At 41.0% G+C, this 17451-nt stretch overlaps 1 protein-coding gene across 3 annotated transcripts in view; it reads right to left on the minus strand.

Annotated features, from left to right (window-relative positions):
* The window catches only part of SUCLG2 (succinate-CoA ligase GDP-forming subunit beta), a 273195-nt gene that overhangs the window by 125709 nt on the left and 130035 nt on the right, over positions 1-17451 (minus strand). For all 3 annotated transcript variants that reach the window (XM_030307196.1, XM_030307197.1, XM_030307198.1), the window contains exons 3-6: positions 15637-15736; positions 14501-14591; positions 10032-10184; positions 8182-8271 (exon numbers count right to left, since the gene is read on the minus strand). In XM_030307196.1, coding sequence (XP_030163056.1) covers positions 8182-8271; positions 10032-10184; positions 14501-14591; positions 15637-15736 — 434 coding nt within the window. The remainder of the gene's footprint in view (positions 1-8181; positions 8272-10031; positions 10185-14500; positions 14592-15636; positions 15737-17451) is intronic.

A 17451-nucleotide genomic window follows, 5' to 3' on the forward strand; every position in this document is an offset into this window, starting at 1 on the left:
CATTTATTTTGCTGTATTAATGTAACCTTAAATATATTAAGTTATGTCTTTACATTCAGTTTGGTTTTCTGAAGGGAAAAAGAGAAAAGCATTAAGTATTTTAATTTCCACTTCTATTCATTAGAAGGAATTGCTCAACTTTCCTCCAGACACCAAGAAAGACCGTTATCAGGAAAACAAGATATTTTCAGTACAGCCTAAAAAACGTTAATCTTTTTGTAAATTTTCATGTTCCTATTAGCCAAGCTATGATGCACTATGAGCCACAATCATTAATATAAACAATCTCCATTTAAGTAAAATGTAAACATGATTTTGAGAGTTTATAATGACCAGGTTTTCCTTATTATGCTAAAATAAAAGTTATTAACATTCATCAGCCCAAACCTATAACCTGCGAAACAACAATTACTGAGTGTCTTATGGAAACTGTTGCAAGATAGGAAGATGAAAGTCCTACACAGTGCAGTTACTGAACAGCCCAGCCCGTTCAAACTGAACAGTCTGTCACAAAGGCATACTCCACAAAGAGCAACAGTATCCCAAGTTTCCCTGATGGTATGCCCTGACTTCATTTTTCTCAAGGCTGCTTGAAATTCACTCACCCAATCATTGTTTTCAACCAACTTTTATTCATGGCCTATGTCACAGCATGCTGGCATTGTGTGAACAGGGGCGAGGGGAAGACATCACAAAGGAGGCCTGACACCACCCTGGAAAGCTCACACCTGTAGTGAACACCTGTGATGCAACACAGCAAGACTTGTGTACAATTATGGCTGAATGCTGGGGATCAGTCTCACGCTTGGGGCCATCTTTTTATTATTAAAAGTTTTATTATTTTTATTACTGCCTAGCCGTAATTTTCCCTTGGCAACATTTTTGCTCATCGTTCTAGCCCTGCATTTTTGTCCTCAGACCCAGTTCTGGCTTTTCTCCATCCTTATTATGTATATCAGGGGAGCTGACACTTGGAGGCTGAGTTTCCAAGGCTCCTGGGCTAGATGGTTTCCAGCGCAGTTCAGCCAATGGGAGGCAGTGGAAGGAGATGAGAGGTAGGAGAAATGGAAAAGCTGGGGTACGTGGACACCTCTCCTGCTTTGCAAACGCAGCTCCTCCAGGGGCGCCTGGGTGGCTCAGTCCATTAAGCATCCGACTTCGGCTCAGGTCATGATTGCATGGTGCATGAGTTCGAGCCCCATGTCAGGCCCTGAGAGCCTGGAGCCTGCGTCAGATTCTGTGCCTCCCCCTCTCTCTGCCCCTTCCATGCTTAGGCTGTCTCTTAATCTCTCTCAAAAATAAACTGAATATTTAAAAAAAAAAAAAAAAAGCATCTCCTTCCCTGGCTTTAGCAACCACCAGAAGCCCAGCAGGGTTCTACCTTCTGTATCCCAAGATACAGAAATACCACGTCCTCACGTGGTCCCTCCAGCATGCAGGGAGCAACAATTTCCTGCTATGGCTTAGCTCTACCTTGCCTCTGCCCATCCTGGAATTTCTCAACTCTTGAATCACCATGTAACCAAGTCCCTAGAATAAAGTCCCACTGTGGTTAAACACTGAGAGTACTTTCTCTGTTCCAGTACTGACTGAAAAACTCCTGGAAATGAAATTCACATGGTCTTTATCATATATATATATATATATATATATATATATATACACACACACACACACATACATATCTTTCTTTTCTCATATATGTATATAGTTAAATAGACTTTCTTAAATCCTAATTTGAAACCCAGTAGCTATAAGTGAACACGCATAATGAGTAAGACTGAATATTTTTTAATATTGATTTTTTTTTCTGGCTACACAAGGGTCACCCTATGAACCTTCACCAGACTCCCCAGCCACACGGCTCCCGTCTCATCCAGCAGCAGCCCCCTTCCCGGCTGGTGCTTCACTGAGGGACAGTCTGTGTATGTGCAAGTACACATATTCTGCGCTCACCTTTCTAGCAAAAACCACCTTGGTTCTATACTTTGTTTCTTCATCTAACAGATTTTAGAAAGCCTTCACCAGCCACACAAATACAATGATCTTATTCTTGTAAGTGGCTACATAATATCTTTTTTTTTTTTTTTTTTTTTTTTTTTTTTTTTTTTTTTTTTTTTTAATCTTGAGAGCGAGAGTACACAAGCAGGAAGGTTGCAGGCAGAGAAAATTCCAAACAGGCTCCCCACAGTCAGTATGGAGCCTGATGCAGGACTCAAATCCACAAACCATGAGACCGTGACCCTGAGGTGAAACCAAGAGTCAGATGCTTAACCGAATGACCCACCCAGGCGCCCCTACAGAATAGCTTATTGAATGGATTTACCATAATTCAGTTCACCTGTCTCTTAAACAATAGCCTTTAGGTTTCCAATAGCTTGACATTACTTAAAATGTTGCCTTATCCATTTCTGTATGTATATCTAAAGGATAAATTCCCCAGAGTGGAGCAAAGAAAGAGATGTGGGGATTTTAAATAATAAAAGGTGATCTTAGATAATTCTTCGTAGAAGCTCTCACTAATTTCCCACTACACAAACAAGGATCATAGAAATTGTTTTTCTATTCACAACCACAGGCTATCAATCTTTGCCAGTATGCCGGGTAAAAATGGGTCTCTCATACAGACTACTCCTACTATTAGTTAATTTAAGCATTATTCTCTGAGCTTAAGAGACATGTGTATTTCCTTTTCTGTGAATTTTGCCTATTCTTCTGTTGAGATTTTAGTCTTTTTCTCGCTGAGTTATAAGAAGGGTTTTTACATGAAGGAAATTAGCTCATCATCCCATGTAAATTGCAAGTATTCTTCTCCTTTAACATTTACCTTTCACCCATGGGTCTGTTATTTCTGCCACATAAAACAGTAATAATGGAACTCTTCATTCAGCGCTTCTAGCTTTGGGTCAGACTTTAAGAAGGATGGTCTCACTCTGAGGTTCTCCAATTAGTTTTTTCAAATACTGTAAGATTTCTTTTATTTGATGTTTACTTTTTTTTTTTTTTTTATCCAAATGGATTTTGAGTTACAATGCAAAGCTGATATGTAACTCACTGCCAAACAGACTTGTATTTCGGGGGGTTTTCTAGGCTACTGATCTGAGCCTGCACTGTTTTGCATGAGAGAGGCATGCAGGCTATCCTGTACCCACAGAGCCTCTGTGCAGAGTCAACACGCAATAAAATACTGGCTCAATTAATGGCTGATTGGATAATGAGGAGAAACTACATAACAGAAAAAATCTTCTGGGTGCCTACATGTATAAGATCTTATCCCAGGTCCTTTAAAACTTTCTTCTTTTTAGAAATACACATACTATAAAATTCACGATCCCAATCATTTCTACGTGTACATTCCTATGGTGTTAAGTATACAGACCGTGTCATGCAACCACGCTCCAAAACTTTCTCATCCTGCAAAACTGAAACCCTATACCCATTAAATAACAACTCCCCGTTCTCCCCTCCCCTAGTCTGACAACGACCATTCTACCTTCCATCACTATGAATCTGACGACGCTAGGCTCCTCATATAAATGGAATCGTATGTATCTTTTTGTGACGGGCTAATTTTACTTAGCACAATGTCTCATGGTTCGTCCATGCCTCGTCAGAATCTTCCTCTTTCTCAAAGCTAAACAACCTTCTGTTGCGGATCCACTTATTTGTCAGTGGATAACTGGGTCACTTCAAAACTTCTTAAGCCTCAGGGCACCTGGGGGGCTCAGTCAGTTAAGCATCTGGCTTCAGCTCAGGTCATGATCTTGTGGTTCATAGGTTTGAGCCCCGCATCAGCTCTGTGCTGATGGCTCAGAACCCGGGGCCTGCTTCAGATTCTGTGACTCCCTCTCTCTCTGCCCCTCCCCCATTCATTCTCGGTCTCTCTCAAAAATAAATAAACATGAAAAAATTTTTAAAAAGAAACAGTGTTTCTTAAGCTTCTATCAACGTAACTTACCATGAAGCCCAAATTTTCTAAACATTAGTGCCACTACAATCACATACTAACACAGCAGTTGGGGGTATTCACTGTTAGAACTGTTCATTTCTGTACAAAGACAGACCATAAGCATTTTTTTGAGCAGGACTGAAGCATGATTAGATTTGCGTTGTGAGATCTCTAAGGGGTACGTGTTACAAAATCTGCGACGTAAGATCTAAAAAAGGGAGAACCAGCCTGGCTTGGAGACCGAACGTGCCCTGTTCCAGAGGCCATCCAAGTAAATGACTGTGAAGGCCAGGCAGGCAAATGTGTCAGTCTGAGCAGGTGCGACAACAGAAATGGCAGGGCCTGGGAAAAGTGGGGGTTAGCTCCCCAGTTTTCCAAACATGTTCAGATTTAAAGAATAAACTAAACACAAGTCAAAGGAAACATTCTGCTGTTTACCTTACAGGCAGCCAGCTTCCTACTGCCACCTACTTCCTCAGTTCATAACCACACTCTACAGACTATTTGTTTTCTCTTCTTTTGCCACCAATTAATGTTATTTTAAGGTTGTTTGCTAAGCAATTTAAAAAATTACGATGCCTAAAATCAAATATCCTTTGGGCCATATGTACGAAACCCTGACAAATTTACAGGTACCTTCAAAAGTGTTTGAATAGCTTAAAATTTTTAGCAATATTTTGGTTTGATTCCAGGAACCAATGTCATCAACATTCATACACAGTTCTTAAAGCTAGCCAGAGGGACAAACCATTCCCAGAGGTATTGGTGATCTTTTTTAACTGGGCCCATCAAATCTTTTCATTAGCTTAAATACTGAAGTTGCATATTGACAACACAGGGTGCTTATGTTTCAGAAATTAATAGTATTAGGGCGCCTGGATGGCTCAGTCGATTAAGCGTCCGACCTCGGCTCCAGTCATGATCTCACAGTCCGTGAGTTTGAGCCCTGTGTCGGGCTCTGTGCTGACAGCTCAGAGCCTGGAGCCTGCCTGCTTCAGATTCTGTGTCTCCCTCTCTCTCTGCCCCTTCCCTGCTCATGCTCTGTCTCTCTCTGTCTCAAAAATAAATAAACTTAAAAAAAAAAGAAGTTAATAGTATAGAGGATAACTAACACAATTGACAGATCTATGAATTTTCAGTCCTCTTCTGCTTTCCTGTGGCTTTAGTCTTTTCAACCAATTGTTGCTGAAATGAATTCTGTCAGGAACACATACTTGGTAATTTCTGTACCAGGTGGTATTTCATTAAGTCTAACGTGAATACCTCACTGAGTTCAGACACAACAGGCATGGGTTGGAAAGATATTAGTAACTTTACAAGATAGTCATTTTATAAGTTGTTCATCCAAGAGAGCACAGCCTCCACATGCCTAAACCATATCCTAGATGAAAATTAAGTAATGTTCAAGGTCACACTGAATCTAAGGTACCTTGAAAGTACCATTTCTTGACCAAAGGATCACTGATCGATGGTCATTTAAATAATCTTCTTGGAACTCTCGGTGGCTCAGTGAGTTAATAAGCATCTGACTTCGGCTCAGGTCATGATCTCACGGTTCATGGGTTCAAGCCCTGCACTGGGCTCTGTACTAACAGCTCAGAGCCTGGAGCCTGCTTTGGATTCTGTGTTTCCCTCTCTATCTGCCCCCTCCTCCACTCGTACTCTCTCTCTCAAAAATAAATAAAAACAATTTTCATGTTTTCTCTTCTTGGGAGGCTCCTCCCAAGTCTCCTTTTCTTGTGAGTAAGCCTCTGCTGACTAGACACTGACTTTCTGGAACATTTCACTGATCCCTGTGGCTTAAGGAAGCATCCTAATGCATTCCCAAATCTACTACTCCAGCACACATACAGTCTCCTTCCTAGTGTACAAATAAAATCAGTTGTCCCTAGATGAACAAATTCCCACACACCTACAACTAGGATTACCCTCGTGCTCCTTCCTACTCCCTGTCCCTATAATCGCTACCAGCACCTGATCACTGTTCTGGGAGCCCCTGGAGAACAGTGGCTATTTCTCATCATGTTTTCCAGGGTCCAGCAGAGTGAGCAGCACCCAGGGAGAGCTCACTCCAACTTTGCTGAGCAAACGGAGATTTAAAGGCTTTCATTTGGTCGGCAATGAAAAAAAAAAACAGGAAAGAAAATGAATTCAAAACTTCTTTCCTTTCCTTAGCACATTTAAGTCAAAAATACAATGACATTATAGCTCTTCATGACCCCTGAGAACTTGCATGCTCATCTTCCTTCCGCAGGTAATTCATTTAAACCCAGAGTGTCTGGGGTGCTGGAAAAAACGTGATTCAACCATTTAAAGAGCTACGACTCTTAAATTTCTCTTCTAAATGAAGAGTGGTGGAAACTATCTTCTGGGGTCCCTAGAACTATTACTGCCTTCTCTAGAACTCTCTGTCACATTCACCTCCTGAGCTGTCAAGCCAAGGGGTTAGCAGATTTGCCCGCTCCAGATTTATTCTCCTGCCTGTCACCAACTCCCCAGGAAGCTCTTCGAAGTGGACATCCTGGACGTGTTGTAGCACCTATTCACGCATATGACGAATGTTTGCAGGGCATCTGATATACCTGCCAAGAACTTCGCTTCCAACAGAGCAGTGAGCAAAGCTGACAATGTCCCTTCCATGGTGCACACCAGGATCTACAAAGGCGACTGCAAATAAGTAAGACAGACAGCGATGTGCAGAGGCATACAGAGAATGTGAATAGGGTTATGGAGCACATTCTGGAGCTGACTGTAGGGCAGCGTCGCTAGAACATGGGGACCCTATAGAAGAACGGTCTCAGTGACCACACCCCTACACAAGAAGTCCCACAATAAGTGTCAAGTGGACGGCTAAGCTAATTAGTGACCTCATTCTCAGGAGGTGACTCCAACCACGGCAGCCCTTACTCAGGAATCCACGATAACTTCCTTTCAGCACGTCACTAACTTGACATCTCTTTGACAGTCTCAGAAGTGACAATTAGTTCTTGTAACTGTCCACTGAGTCCTGGCTCTTTCTCCTGCTAAGGTTTAGTCCCACATGTTCCTGCCCCTTCTTCCATCTTGAACCTTCCACCTTCCAAGGGAGCCTTTCCTCCCAAGTTCAAGTAAGTGCTGTCCTCTCTTAATTCAAACGTAGATATTTTTAAAGTCTTATTCTGCTTTACCCTTCTATGACTTGCCTATTTCCAGCCTTCAATTTCTAGAGATAGAGTCAATCAAAAGAAAAAGAAAAGAGTGTGAAATCTGTTTTATTAGAGGAACGTTGCCCAGCTAAATAGCAGGAAATACTCTGGAACCATTGGGGGCCCCAGGAAACACACACATACTCATGTACACACTCACATATACATACACACAGGACCTTGGGTTATTAAGGTGGCTTCTCTTGGTAGTGGAGAAGGAAGAAAACAGCCAGTAAATCCTTCTCATTTAACTGTGAGACAAAGAAGCTTGCTCATGTAAACACCCAATGCGGCTCGGTGGGCTGGACCAAGGACAACACAGAACTGTGAAGCTCAAGACAGAGTCTCTCCCCCAACAGCTCAGAGGACAGTTTTTCTGTCTTTGAAGCCATGAGATATGATTATTAAATTGGCATAATTTAAGCTGTTTTCAGTGAAGTATCACTTTCAGGCCATTAATATTCATCTCAAATCCCATTAGCTATGAAAGAATAGCAATTAGTTAAGTAATGTGTATTATTAATAACAATAACAGCTGACCTTTCTGGAGTACTGACTAAAGCACCTGTGTACTGGGCTTACTCTGTCCTAACAAGAGGCCTCTCATTTGGGGTCTCATTATCCCCATTTCACAGACGATGACAGACATTCAGATGGGTGGAATCGGGCATGCTGGATGGCGGTACAGGATTCAAACTCAGGTCTGCCTGACTCTACAGCCTGTCCCTCTCACCACTATGCTGCCTCATCTAATTCATGGGCTGGCACTGTAATGCTGCAGAAAAAAACAGAGAGACTAACATACACAGCAAAACGCATGTATCCGCGCACAACGCTCACACGTATATTTGAACACATCTCATAAACACCCTTTTCTAGAACACAAGGGAAATATTTTTCTTCATCACAAACGACTGGGGAAAAATGGTTAGACAAATAAATAATCCTGGGTCCTGGAGAAGCACAAATATCAGAGGCAAGTAAGGAAGGTAGCACACATTTTCTGAAACAAGTCATATGCACAGTGGCCTCCAAATGCTCAGGTACCTGGTTTTTCAAAGGCCCAAGGAAGCCTAGGTTTTCTGCCATCCTCTGAGCTTGGCTGTCCTTTATCCCTTCAATAATGTCGATTTCTTCCTAGGAAAAAATGAATAAAATAAGGAAAACTCAAGACAGGCAAATGAAAAGATTCACAACCTGGAAAGAAAAGGCTCAGTATTTATTTGCAAATGAGTAATTCAAGGGTGGCACCTTTCCAAAGATCTCCGAGCAGGGCTACTGCAGCTGCCTATAGGGTATGTTTTAATTAGCAGACCATCTAAAACACAGCCTTTCCAAAAACTATGTAATTCTTCAGGGTGGCATGCTGACAAGACAATCGGATGCCAGTTTTCACTTTTAATTACTATACAGATGGCACCGACGAATATTTAGTCAGTTAATTTTTATGACATCTTTTGGAAGACTTCCAGAGTAAGGTTTTCCTGCCTAATATCGCTGTTAAGTTTAGAGCTTGTCATATGTAGGTTAAATATTACCATATGATTTAAATACCCTATTGATGATGATAATTATTAATAATACCTGAGCTCTACAAAGTGCCATTCTCTCCAAGATACTAAGTGCTGTTCATATACATTATTTCAGGTGTTCTCTTCACAAATGGAATGGCTTGTTTAAATCACAGTAATTTTGAAAATGAGTAGGTATTAATGGTAAGCTAGCATGTAAAGTCTCAACTTAACTTCCAAGGTAGCTAACCTAAAAGATGTAATGTTGGTGAAAATATTCCAAAACCAATCACCCAAAGTATCAGTACCTGATCTAAACAAAGAGGTTCAGGAAAAAAAAAATTCCTGCTTTTTGAAGGGAAACAAAATCACATTCTAAAAGAAATAATAAATCTTTCTGCTAAAAATTTCTAATGTGATTTTTTTTTTAATTTTTTTTTTTCAACGTTTATTTTTATTTTTGGGACAGAAAGAGACAGAGCGTGAACGGGGGAGGGGCAGAGAGAGAGGCAGACACAGAATCGGAAACAGGCTCCAGGCTCTGAGCCATCAGCCCAGAGCCTGATGCGGGGCTCGAACTCACGGACCGCGAGATTGTGACCTGGCTGAAGTCGGACGCTTAACCGACTGCGCCACACAGGCGCCCCTCTATTGTGATTTTTTGACACCAAGAACCCCAAATTAAAAACCAGAATTACAGTTCTAAAGACCGTAGATTTTTCTTCTCACAGCTGAGGTAGGTTGAGAAGCACTTTGTACACATCACCTCATTATTTCTCACAATTCTGTGGGGTGGAAATCACTGAAGTGATTCAAAAACAATGAGGCTTGGAAACACTGAGATGCTTGCTGGTGAGTTAGGATTTGACCTCAGCCAGATCTGTGACCAGATACTAAGGGCAAGCTTTAAAGGATTGAAGCACACTGATAGAATCTGGGCCTCTGAAGAATTCCGGTTTACATAAGCTGTACTGAAAGACATCATGGCTGTCTCCAGCTCACATCTGGTGTCCTAGGAGCGGATTTCTGGATCATACACACTGTGCGGTGGGGTGGAGTCAACCGAGGGGAAATGGAAACACCACAGTCCTCGCCCATTGGTTAATTCTTGGGGCAGGGTATGGAAGAAATGAGGAAGGAAGAAAAGGCAGGAAGGAGGAATAAAGGGAGGGAGGGGGAAAGCAAAGAAAAAGACCCCGGATAGGGAATACCTTGGTTCTGCCCAAACTCACCTTAGTGCTCAGTAAGAAAAAGGACTCAAGGTCTTTCATGCCATAAATCCCAGGAACGAACGTGCTGCTACCAGCCTCAGACTGCACATTAAATCTTTAACAGCTCGTGCAACAATAGTCAATGAACACAGCATAGTCAGGAATACAAACACACCTTAAAAATAAGCTCTGGATTCGAAGCGGCCACCTCTTCGATGTCAACGCCCCCCTGAGGGCTGCCCACCAGCACGGGGCCATTGCAGGACCGGTCCATCAGAATGGCCAAGTAGGTTTCTCGGGAAATGTCCAAGGCTTCAGCAACCATCACCTACCACATTAGTGGGAAAGTCAAATTAATTCAGCATCAAGCTCATTCCCACTTGGAAATCTATATAAACTTGCTACACAAATCAAACAGCTTCATTTTAGGCTCTTCAAACCCACTGAGTTACCTCCCAGAGATTTGAGAGTTCTGCTTTCATGGTACAGAATGCCCATTTTCACCTCCTTAATTGATCCTGCTAACTTGCTCAAGTGACAGGTATTTGGTTTGCCTCAAGGAGCTTTCCCACTTTAATCTTTTTTTTTTTTTTTTTTTTTCTTCTTCTTCCTTGAGAAACCCTGACACTTAAGAAAAACTCCAGGGAAGCAGTTGTTATTTTAATTTGAGACATTGACAGTACATACATATTGCCACATTGATTTTTCTCAGATTACACTAGTGGAAAACCAAGTTTGCTGCCCCAGAAAGGATTCTTTTACAGTACATCTGATGTTGTATGTGTATATATGCCTCTATCTCATTGATCAACTGTATTGCTAATTCAATTTATGCTTCCTTTTAAATTACAAATATACTATTTGCATGTTCAAAAATAACACAAAAGGTACTAGATGTATATAAACGAGACAGTGAAAGCAGCCCCCAGCTGCACATATACAGAGCTCGGGCCTCAGCAGTTAGGGTGATCAGGAGCCCATATGAAACGTTTGTGATCATCAGATAAAGTAGCACCTTTGGGAGGATATGGTCCACTGTATTCGAGGACTGTGCTTGGGCAAGAGACAAGTGGGATGGAAGGATTTCATTCTGCTCTCACTGTTTCGGCTGGCTGTCTTGCTCAGTGCACAACCACAACAGCTGTGTGCAGCAGGCCTACCAGGAAAAATCACCGCTGACTTCTCTCTTTCCTATACATCTACAAGCATTACAGTAGTGCGCATGGAAGCATATTATACGTGCTTGAACGCTTTTCTTTCTTCTTGTTTTTAATATTAATATTACAGCTTGGAAATCTTTCCAACATTCTCTCTCTTCATTGTGACTAGATGGTACTTATATGTCAGTATTTATTTGACCATATCCCTACTGACAGACATTTACGTGGACTTCAATTTTTCTCAAATGCTACTTGAGTGCTTACTTTTGTGTGTATATCTTCACTCATTTGTTTTCATATCCCTATAGTAAGGTACCTAGAAATAAGATGGCTAGGTTTTAGACTCTTCATATTTAAGATGTTAAGTACTCTCAAATTGCCTTAGAGAGAGAGACTGTGCCAAATGACACTCCAAATAAAAATGGTAAAAGATGGCTTGGGTGGGAAAGAAAGGAAGGAAGGAAGGAAGGAAGGAAGGAAGGAAGGAAGGAAGGAAGGAAGGAAGGAAGAAAAGGAAGGAAGGAAGGAAGGAAGGAAGGAAGGAAGGAAGGAAGGAAGAAAAGAATATTCATCATCAGTACTAGAAGTGAAAATAATGAAAGCATTTACATTGCTTTTCCTAAAAGTAGTCCACTAATAGGTTTCACAAAAGAAAGTCACAGATAAAACAGCATTTCTTGCTAATTACCCAGATGTCATAAAACCACAAATTTTTAAGGCACATGAAATGGGATAAACATATGACGACCTAAAATGCTATAAAGAAATGAACTCAAAATTTCTTTTCAAACACTTGTGGAATTTATCACTGGTTAAAAATACAATACCTGATAAGAGGCATCATACTGACTCTTTTATCATAAATGGTAACTCATGACTATGTAGGAAATACTTCTTGGCACGTGATGTTAAGATTTTCATAGAAGCATTCTGTTTTCAAGTTCACTTTCTATCTAATAAGAGCTAGTCTACAGAACAAGATTTAATGATTTTCAGTAGTTATTCTGAGAAGCAACACAACATTCTAACTTTTTAGGAGACGTGTCATTCAAGAGTCCTATTCTTAATCTTCTAAAATGTTGACAGATGTTCTGTACGTTCCATCAAATTTCTATTTGTGAGAGACCAGCTGCTGTCTGAACTGGCTCCTGCTTGGTGGAAAGAAAGTATCACTCTTTAAGAAAACATTCCCAGTGAATTCCACGAATGCTCTCATCCCACCAGGAACTCAGTTAGATACATCTCAATAATGTGACTTCATCTGTGACTGACAAAAACAGTATCATCAGCACAGCCTTTTCGTGGAGTCCCCTAGGAAAGAAAGCTTTTTCACTTACTTTACCCTACTGGACCACTGAACCTGGCTGGTTGGTTTGTTTTTGCTTTTGTTTTTAATATGGTGCTGTTGAAACTGTGGATGAGTACCAGTGCACAAACTATTCGCAACAGGACCATGATTAGATAACATTAAAAATATATTTGGTTTCTGAACTTTGCTTGCTACAGAGCAGTAAGCTTTGCTGGTACTGAATCGTGAAGAACATAATGAGGAGTGCAATCTCACCTCCCCTATTATTATTCTAGGAAACACACCTAAAATGCATTGGCACAGACTTAGAAAAAAATATCCAATGTGTATAAATGTACGTATGTGTGTTTAAACAGCTTCTCAATTAAACTTAGAAATAAAAGTTTCTGGGGGACTTCTACTGATGTCCAAGATATTCATATGTAAAAAAAAATGCATGTTCCTTAAAACCGCATATAATATTATTATAGAAACGGGGTAACATACATTTTATACAGAAAAAGGACAGAAACGATATTTCACTGTGGTGAGAATCCAAGAAACGTTTATTTTCTAATTTCTGTATTTCTGTACTACTGGAAGTTTTTATGTGTGTGAATCACTTTTACAATCAGGGGAAAAAAAAAAACACTACTTAAAAGTAAATCATTCTAGGTGTTTCCTAGCAATGACTCAACGTACAGGAATGCACTTATCTTCAGTCTTTCAAAACCTATCTACAAACTAATTTTATGCATTACCACACAGTGCAAATCTGCTTTAGGTATTTTTTACATGCTTTTAAAAAGTATCACAAACTAGAATCTAAAAAGAAATATATTCGTATAAAACAACGAATTCCTACAAACAAAAAAATACTTATCATGTCCTCTATGGACAAATTTTGAAGAAGTTAACAAAGGCACAGGCTCATAATCAGATTTAAAAGGCAAATACAAGTACTGTGTTGGGCCAAACAAAAATCAAAACAAAACACTTTTGAGTTTTAAATAGTTCTTAACTGTGAGAAGTGGGGGTAAAGGGAAAACAGCATAACCAGTTTTGTCAATATGCTTTCCTAACATTTATAAAAGCTTTATGTTCTCAGAGTGAAAGAGCTAAGGACCACCAGGATTTCCATCTCCCTCTTTGGGACCAAGATAGACCCTGTCATGGTACGCTAAGTAAACCACCCAGCGATTTTTTTTTTTTTCGTCATGTTAACAACTTTCCACACAACTCACCCTGAAAATTAAAAACAGAATGTACTACCTCAGGTTCTCTAGGCATAACACACTGGTAGAACCTGGGTATATTTTTAACCTTATCTAATCTGCTCCCCAAAATGCTGGGCCCCCTTTCACCATTATGACAGGGCCTTTCAACGATCAATGTCTGCCAGGGCTGGGGTTTGTCCTTATAGTCAAACTTATAGGGGCCGAAACTCAGAAGGGTCCTCCTCTTGGTCTCTCGGTGTATTATTTGTTGTAAGTGACTTGAAATTTGAACGAGGGTCCCGCATTTGTTTTGGCACTGGGTCCTGCAAATCAGGTAGCGAGTTCTGGTGCTTCCATTGATGAGGAGGGTACAGCAAACAAAATGACAGGAGGAGACTTAGGTTCTGGCCTCGACTGCGCCACCCCAATTTTATGCCTGAGGCAGGCCACTTCACACAGGGCTCTAAGTTCTGCAGGTGTGTATGATGTGCAGCCTATCTACACTTCAGAACCCCAAAGGACCACTAATACTCCATAATTCCAGGGATAACATGGCTTTAAACGCTACTAAACTCAAAGTAAGGTATAGTGACACTTAGAAAAACATCACAGGTAACTCTGATACATAATGAAATAGGGTTGTGGAGGAGCAGAGAATGTCCTGCACTGAGCAGGAAGAGCTGAGTACGAAGCCCTTTCCAGCTTTAAACAGAATGTTCTGAAAGGCAAAGCAGTTGTTTTGATCACTCACCCGCACCTACGTTTACTAAATGCTGACGATGATAAACACTCACACTATCACAGAATCCTTTTTATTTCTCCTCAAAGTCATACCACAACCTAAAGAGATTATAAGAAGTTTAAAAAACAAAATGGCACATGGCCAAAGTGCACTGCTTCATCAGACTGTCAAAAATGAAATGTGATTTTCTTTTCTTGTAACACATACACAGAAAATGACCAAAAGCATTCATATTACCTTGTTAACTTTCACACCTTCTTTTGGAGTTTGTTTTGTTGCTAGATTATACCCAATCATCTGTTTAGCCAGCTGGCCTACAACGTGAGGGCTAGGAGTGAAGGAAAAGGGAAAGAGAAAAAACAAAAACATTGTCTACGGTGAAAATTATTTTAAAGCAGAGTGCATGTTATGTCCCCATGTCCACACTGCACAGGGTCCAGCTCCACCCTCACAGAGTCCACAAGGCTTTCTGCTAATGTACTAGGTACCTAGCAAGGTACCAGAGGCTCACTGAGAGCAATATATATGAGGGAGGGAGGGAGGGAGGGAGGGAGGGAAGGAAGGAAGGAAGGAAGGAAGGAAGGAAGGAAGGAAGGAAGGAAGATTGAAAAAAGGGAAGGAAGAAGGAAGGAAAGAAAGGGAAGGAGGAAGAGAGGAAGGGAAGGGAAGGGAAGGGAAAGGAAGGAAAGGGAAGGGAAGGGAAGGGAAGGGAAGGGAAGGGAAGGGAAGGGAAGGGAAAGGGGAGATTCTTGCTTCCCTCTGCTATCCTCTCTCCCCAAAATAAGTTACAGTCACAGTAGAAAGACAATACTGAAATGCACAACAGATTTAGATAAGAGCTGAATAACAAAAACTTGACTTGGGTCACGTGAGAAGTATTGGCCAATGAGGGCATAAGGGAGAGGGTATGACTCAAAGTAAATAATGAAAATGTGACGGAAGAGAGGCACAGGGGCAGTGCTGGCAGACACAAGAGATAGGCCATGATAAGGGAAGGTTCAGACTGTCAGACAGGAGGGACAAGTGAAGCCACTGGTAATGGGGAGCCACTTGCAGGCTCCAGAATAGGCAAGTGACAATATGGCGGCAGCATTTATTTTGTGTTATCATTTTCAACATTTATGATGGATCACTGTCTAGGGCAGAAGGAGTGTCAGGTTTTTCACCAATTAGTGAGGAAAAAATCTTTTTACGGGAGAAAGAACACTGGAGCATTGCCAGAGCCCTCCTCTACCTATAATTCATTTCCTCTACTTGCTACCTTCTGTTCCCACCCCATTCCAACCATTTTTCTCAATGCTCCCTTCAATCATGAGTAAGATCTTCCATTAATACTTAGCCAAAAGACAGAGAAGTAACACCTCCAGACTTACTCTTTTGTTAAATGAACGCCTCCTTTCAAACCGCTACTGAAGACACCTTTTCCTCTTCCTCCAGCTAAGATCTGGGCTTTCAAAACAATTTCTTTTGCATCTGAAAAAGAAAACCCAGAGTCAGTAGTGGGTTTTTCTGTTGTTGTTGTTTTGTTTTTGAGCAACAAGGAACGTGGAAATGCACCTAATTTCCAAAAGTATTTGTAAAAGCTCTATTAAACCAACTTTGAAAATAAAGCCATAAAAAACGTCCAGAAAAAAAAAAAAATCAATGCACCTAAATACAAAGTCTTTATCGAGGGCATTAAAATATTTCCTACCAGTTTAATCTAATACTCAACCATCCCAAGAGAAAGCAAGGCATGTGTTCCCTTGCTCTTTTGAGTGTCAGAAGATGCTAAATAAATCCAGGCTGGAGGTATTAATTTTACTGTGTAATGACACTCCCATGTGACTGAGGCACCAATCTGCCAGTCAGAAGAACTAACTACCTGTCAGCCGGCTGAGATGTCGAAGGGAAGACTGGATTACATAGGGGAGACGTTTAAGACAAGATGCAAAGAGAGCAGTTAATAACTGTATTCTTGGAAACCACCAGATTTCTGAGCAGTTGTTCTATATATTGATGGGACTGGATAAGGGAGGAGGAAATGGATTGAACCTGAAAGCAAGCAGTATTTCTGAAATGGTGGCATGGTAACAAAACATCCTGAGGAAGGTGGCTGTGGAATTTTTGTTTCTCGACATACTCAAGGAACGGGGTGGGGGGGGGGGGCAGGTACTGCCTGTTGTTGACCTGTTGACCTTTGAGACCTGAGTCATAAACTTCAGACATCTTCATGCGCCTGGCTTGAAAGCTGAATGCATGAAGCAGCCCAGTGACAGAAATAAGGTCTTGAGCAAAGAGGGACACTGCCCTCCCCAACCACAAAAGGAAAAAAACAAAACAGCCCTCAAATCAAACATGTTTCATAAACCAAACAGTACACATCTTCAGCCACAGCTGGCACCCTCTGTTTGTCGTTCCTCTTTGTCTAACATCAGAAAACTAAGTCAATCTTCTATAAGGCTCTAATAGCCTTTTGGTTTAACACACCAGGTTTAGAATCTGCAGACTAGGTTTCCATCAGGACTCTGTCCCTCATCCAGGTGATGACACCTGGCAAGTTACTAAATGTCTCTGAGACTCCGTTTACCCAACTGTGAAAAAATGATGAGGATTGGTTTAAGAATTAGACAATACATGTGAATACTTTATCCCAAGAGCCTGAAACTCATATGATTAATGAAAGGCTACTGCCATGACCATTCAGTTCATTTTAATACCTTTCTATCTTCTAAAGAATCAAAAGGATTATTTCCACTCAGGCAGATGTGGGCAAATAATAATAATAATAAGTTTGCTGGTGTCAGCCACCATTCATGGAAGGTGGAGGGCTCTGTAAGCGTTGGCTGTTTCAGTTATTTCTATTATTGTTCTTCTTACTCAAGACAAGCAGGCAAAGGTTCAAAGAGAAGGAGCCACAGAGGGTTTTGTCATGAAGGCAACAAGGAGCTACAACAAGATTTGACATTATGACAGCACTGGGTAAGACAGCTACTCCAGCTGAGGTAGTCAGATTATGAAAGTTCTTGGTCTTTATTCGTTGGTCTTCCCTTCCCCTAAATTTTCTTAACACTCAGAAAACCAGGCTTCACCTTCTCCCAGAAGCAAGCATGGCTCCTTCTCTGCTGCCCTCGATGTCCTCCTACACCTGTTGCTGCCCTAGATATGAACCATCACAACATCAGTCAAACCCATGTCTTAGGATAAAC

The sequence above is a fragment of the Lynx canadensis genome, chromosome A2 (genome assembly GCF_007474595.2).
Source record: "Lynx canadensis isolate LIC74 chromosome A2, mLynCan4.pri.v2, whole genome shotgun sequence".
In the NCBI taxonomy this organism is placed as follows: Eukaryota; Metazoa; Chordata; class Mammalia; order Carnivora; family Felidae; genus Lynx; species Lynx canadensis.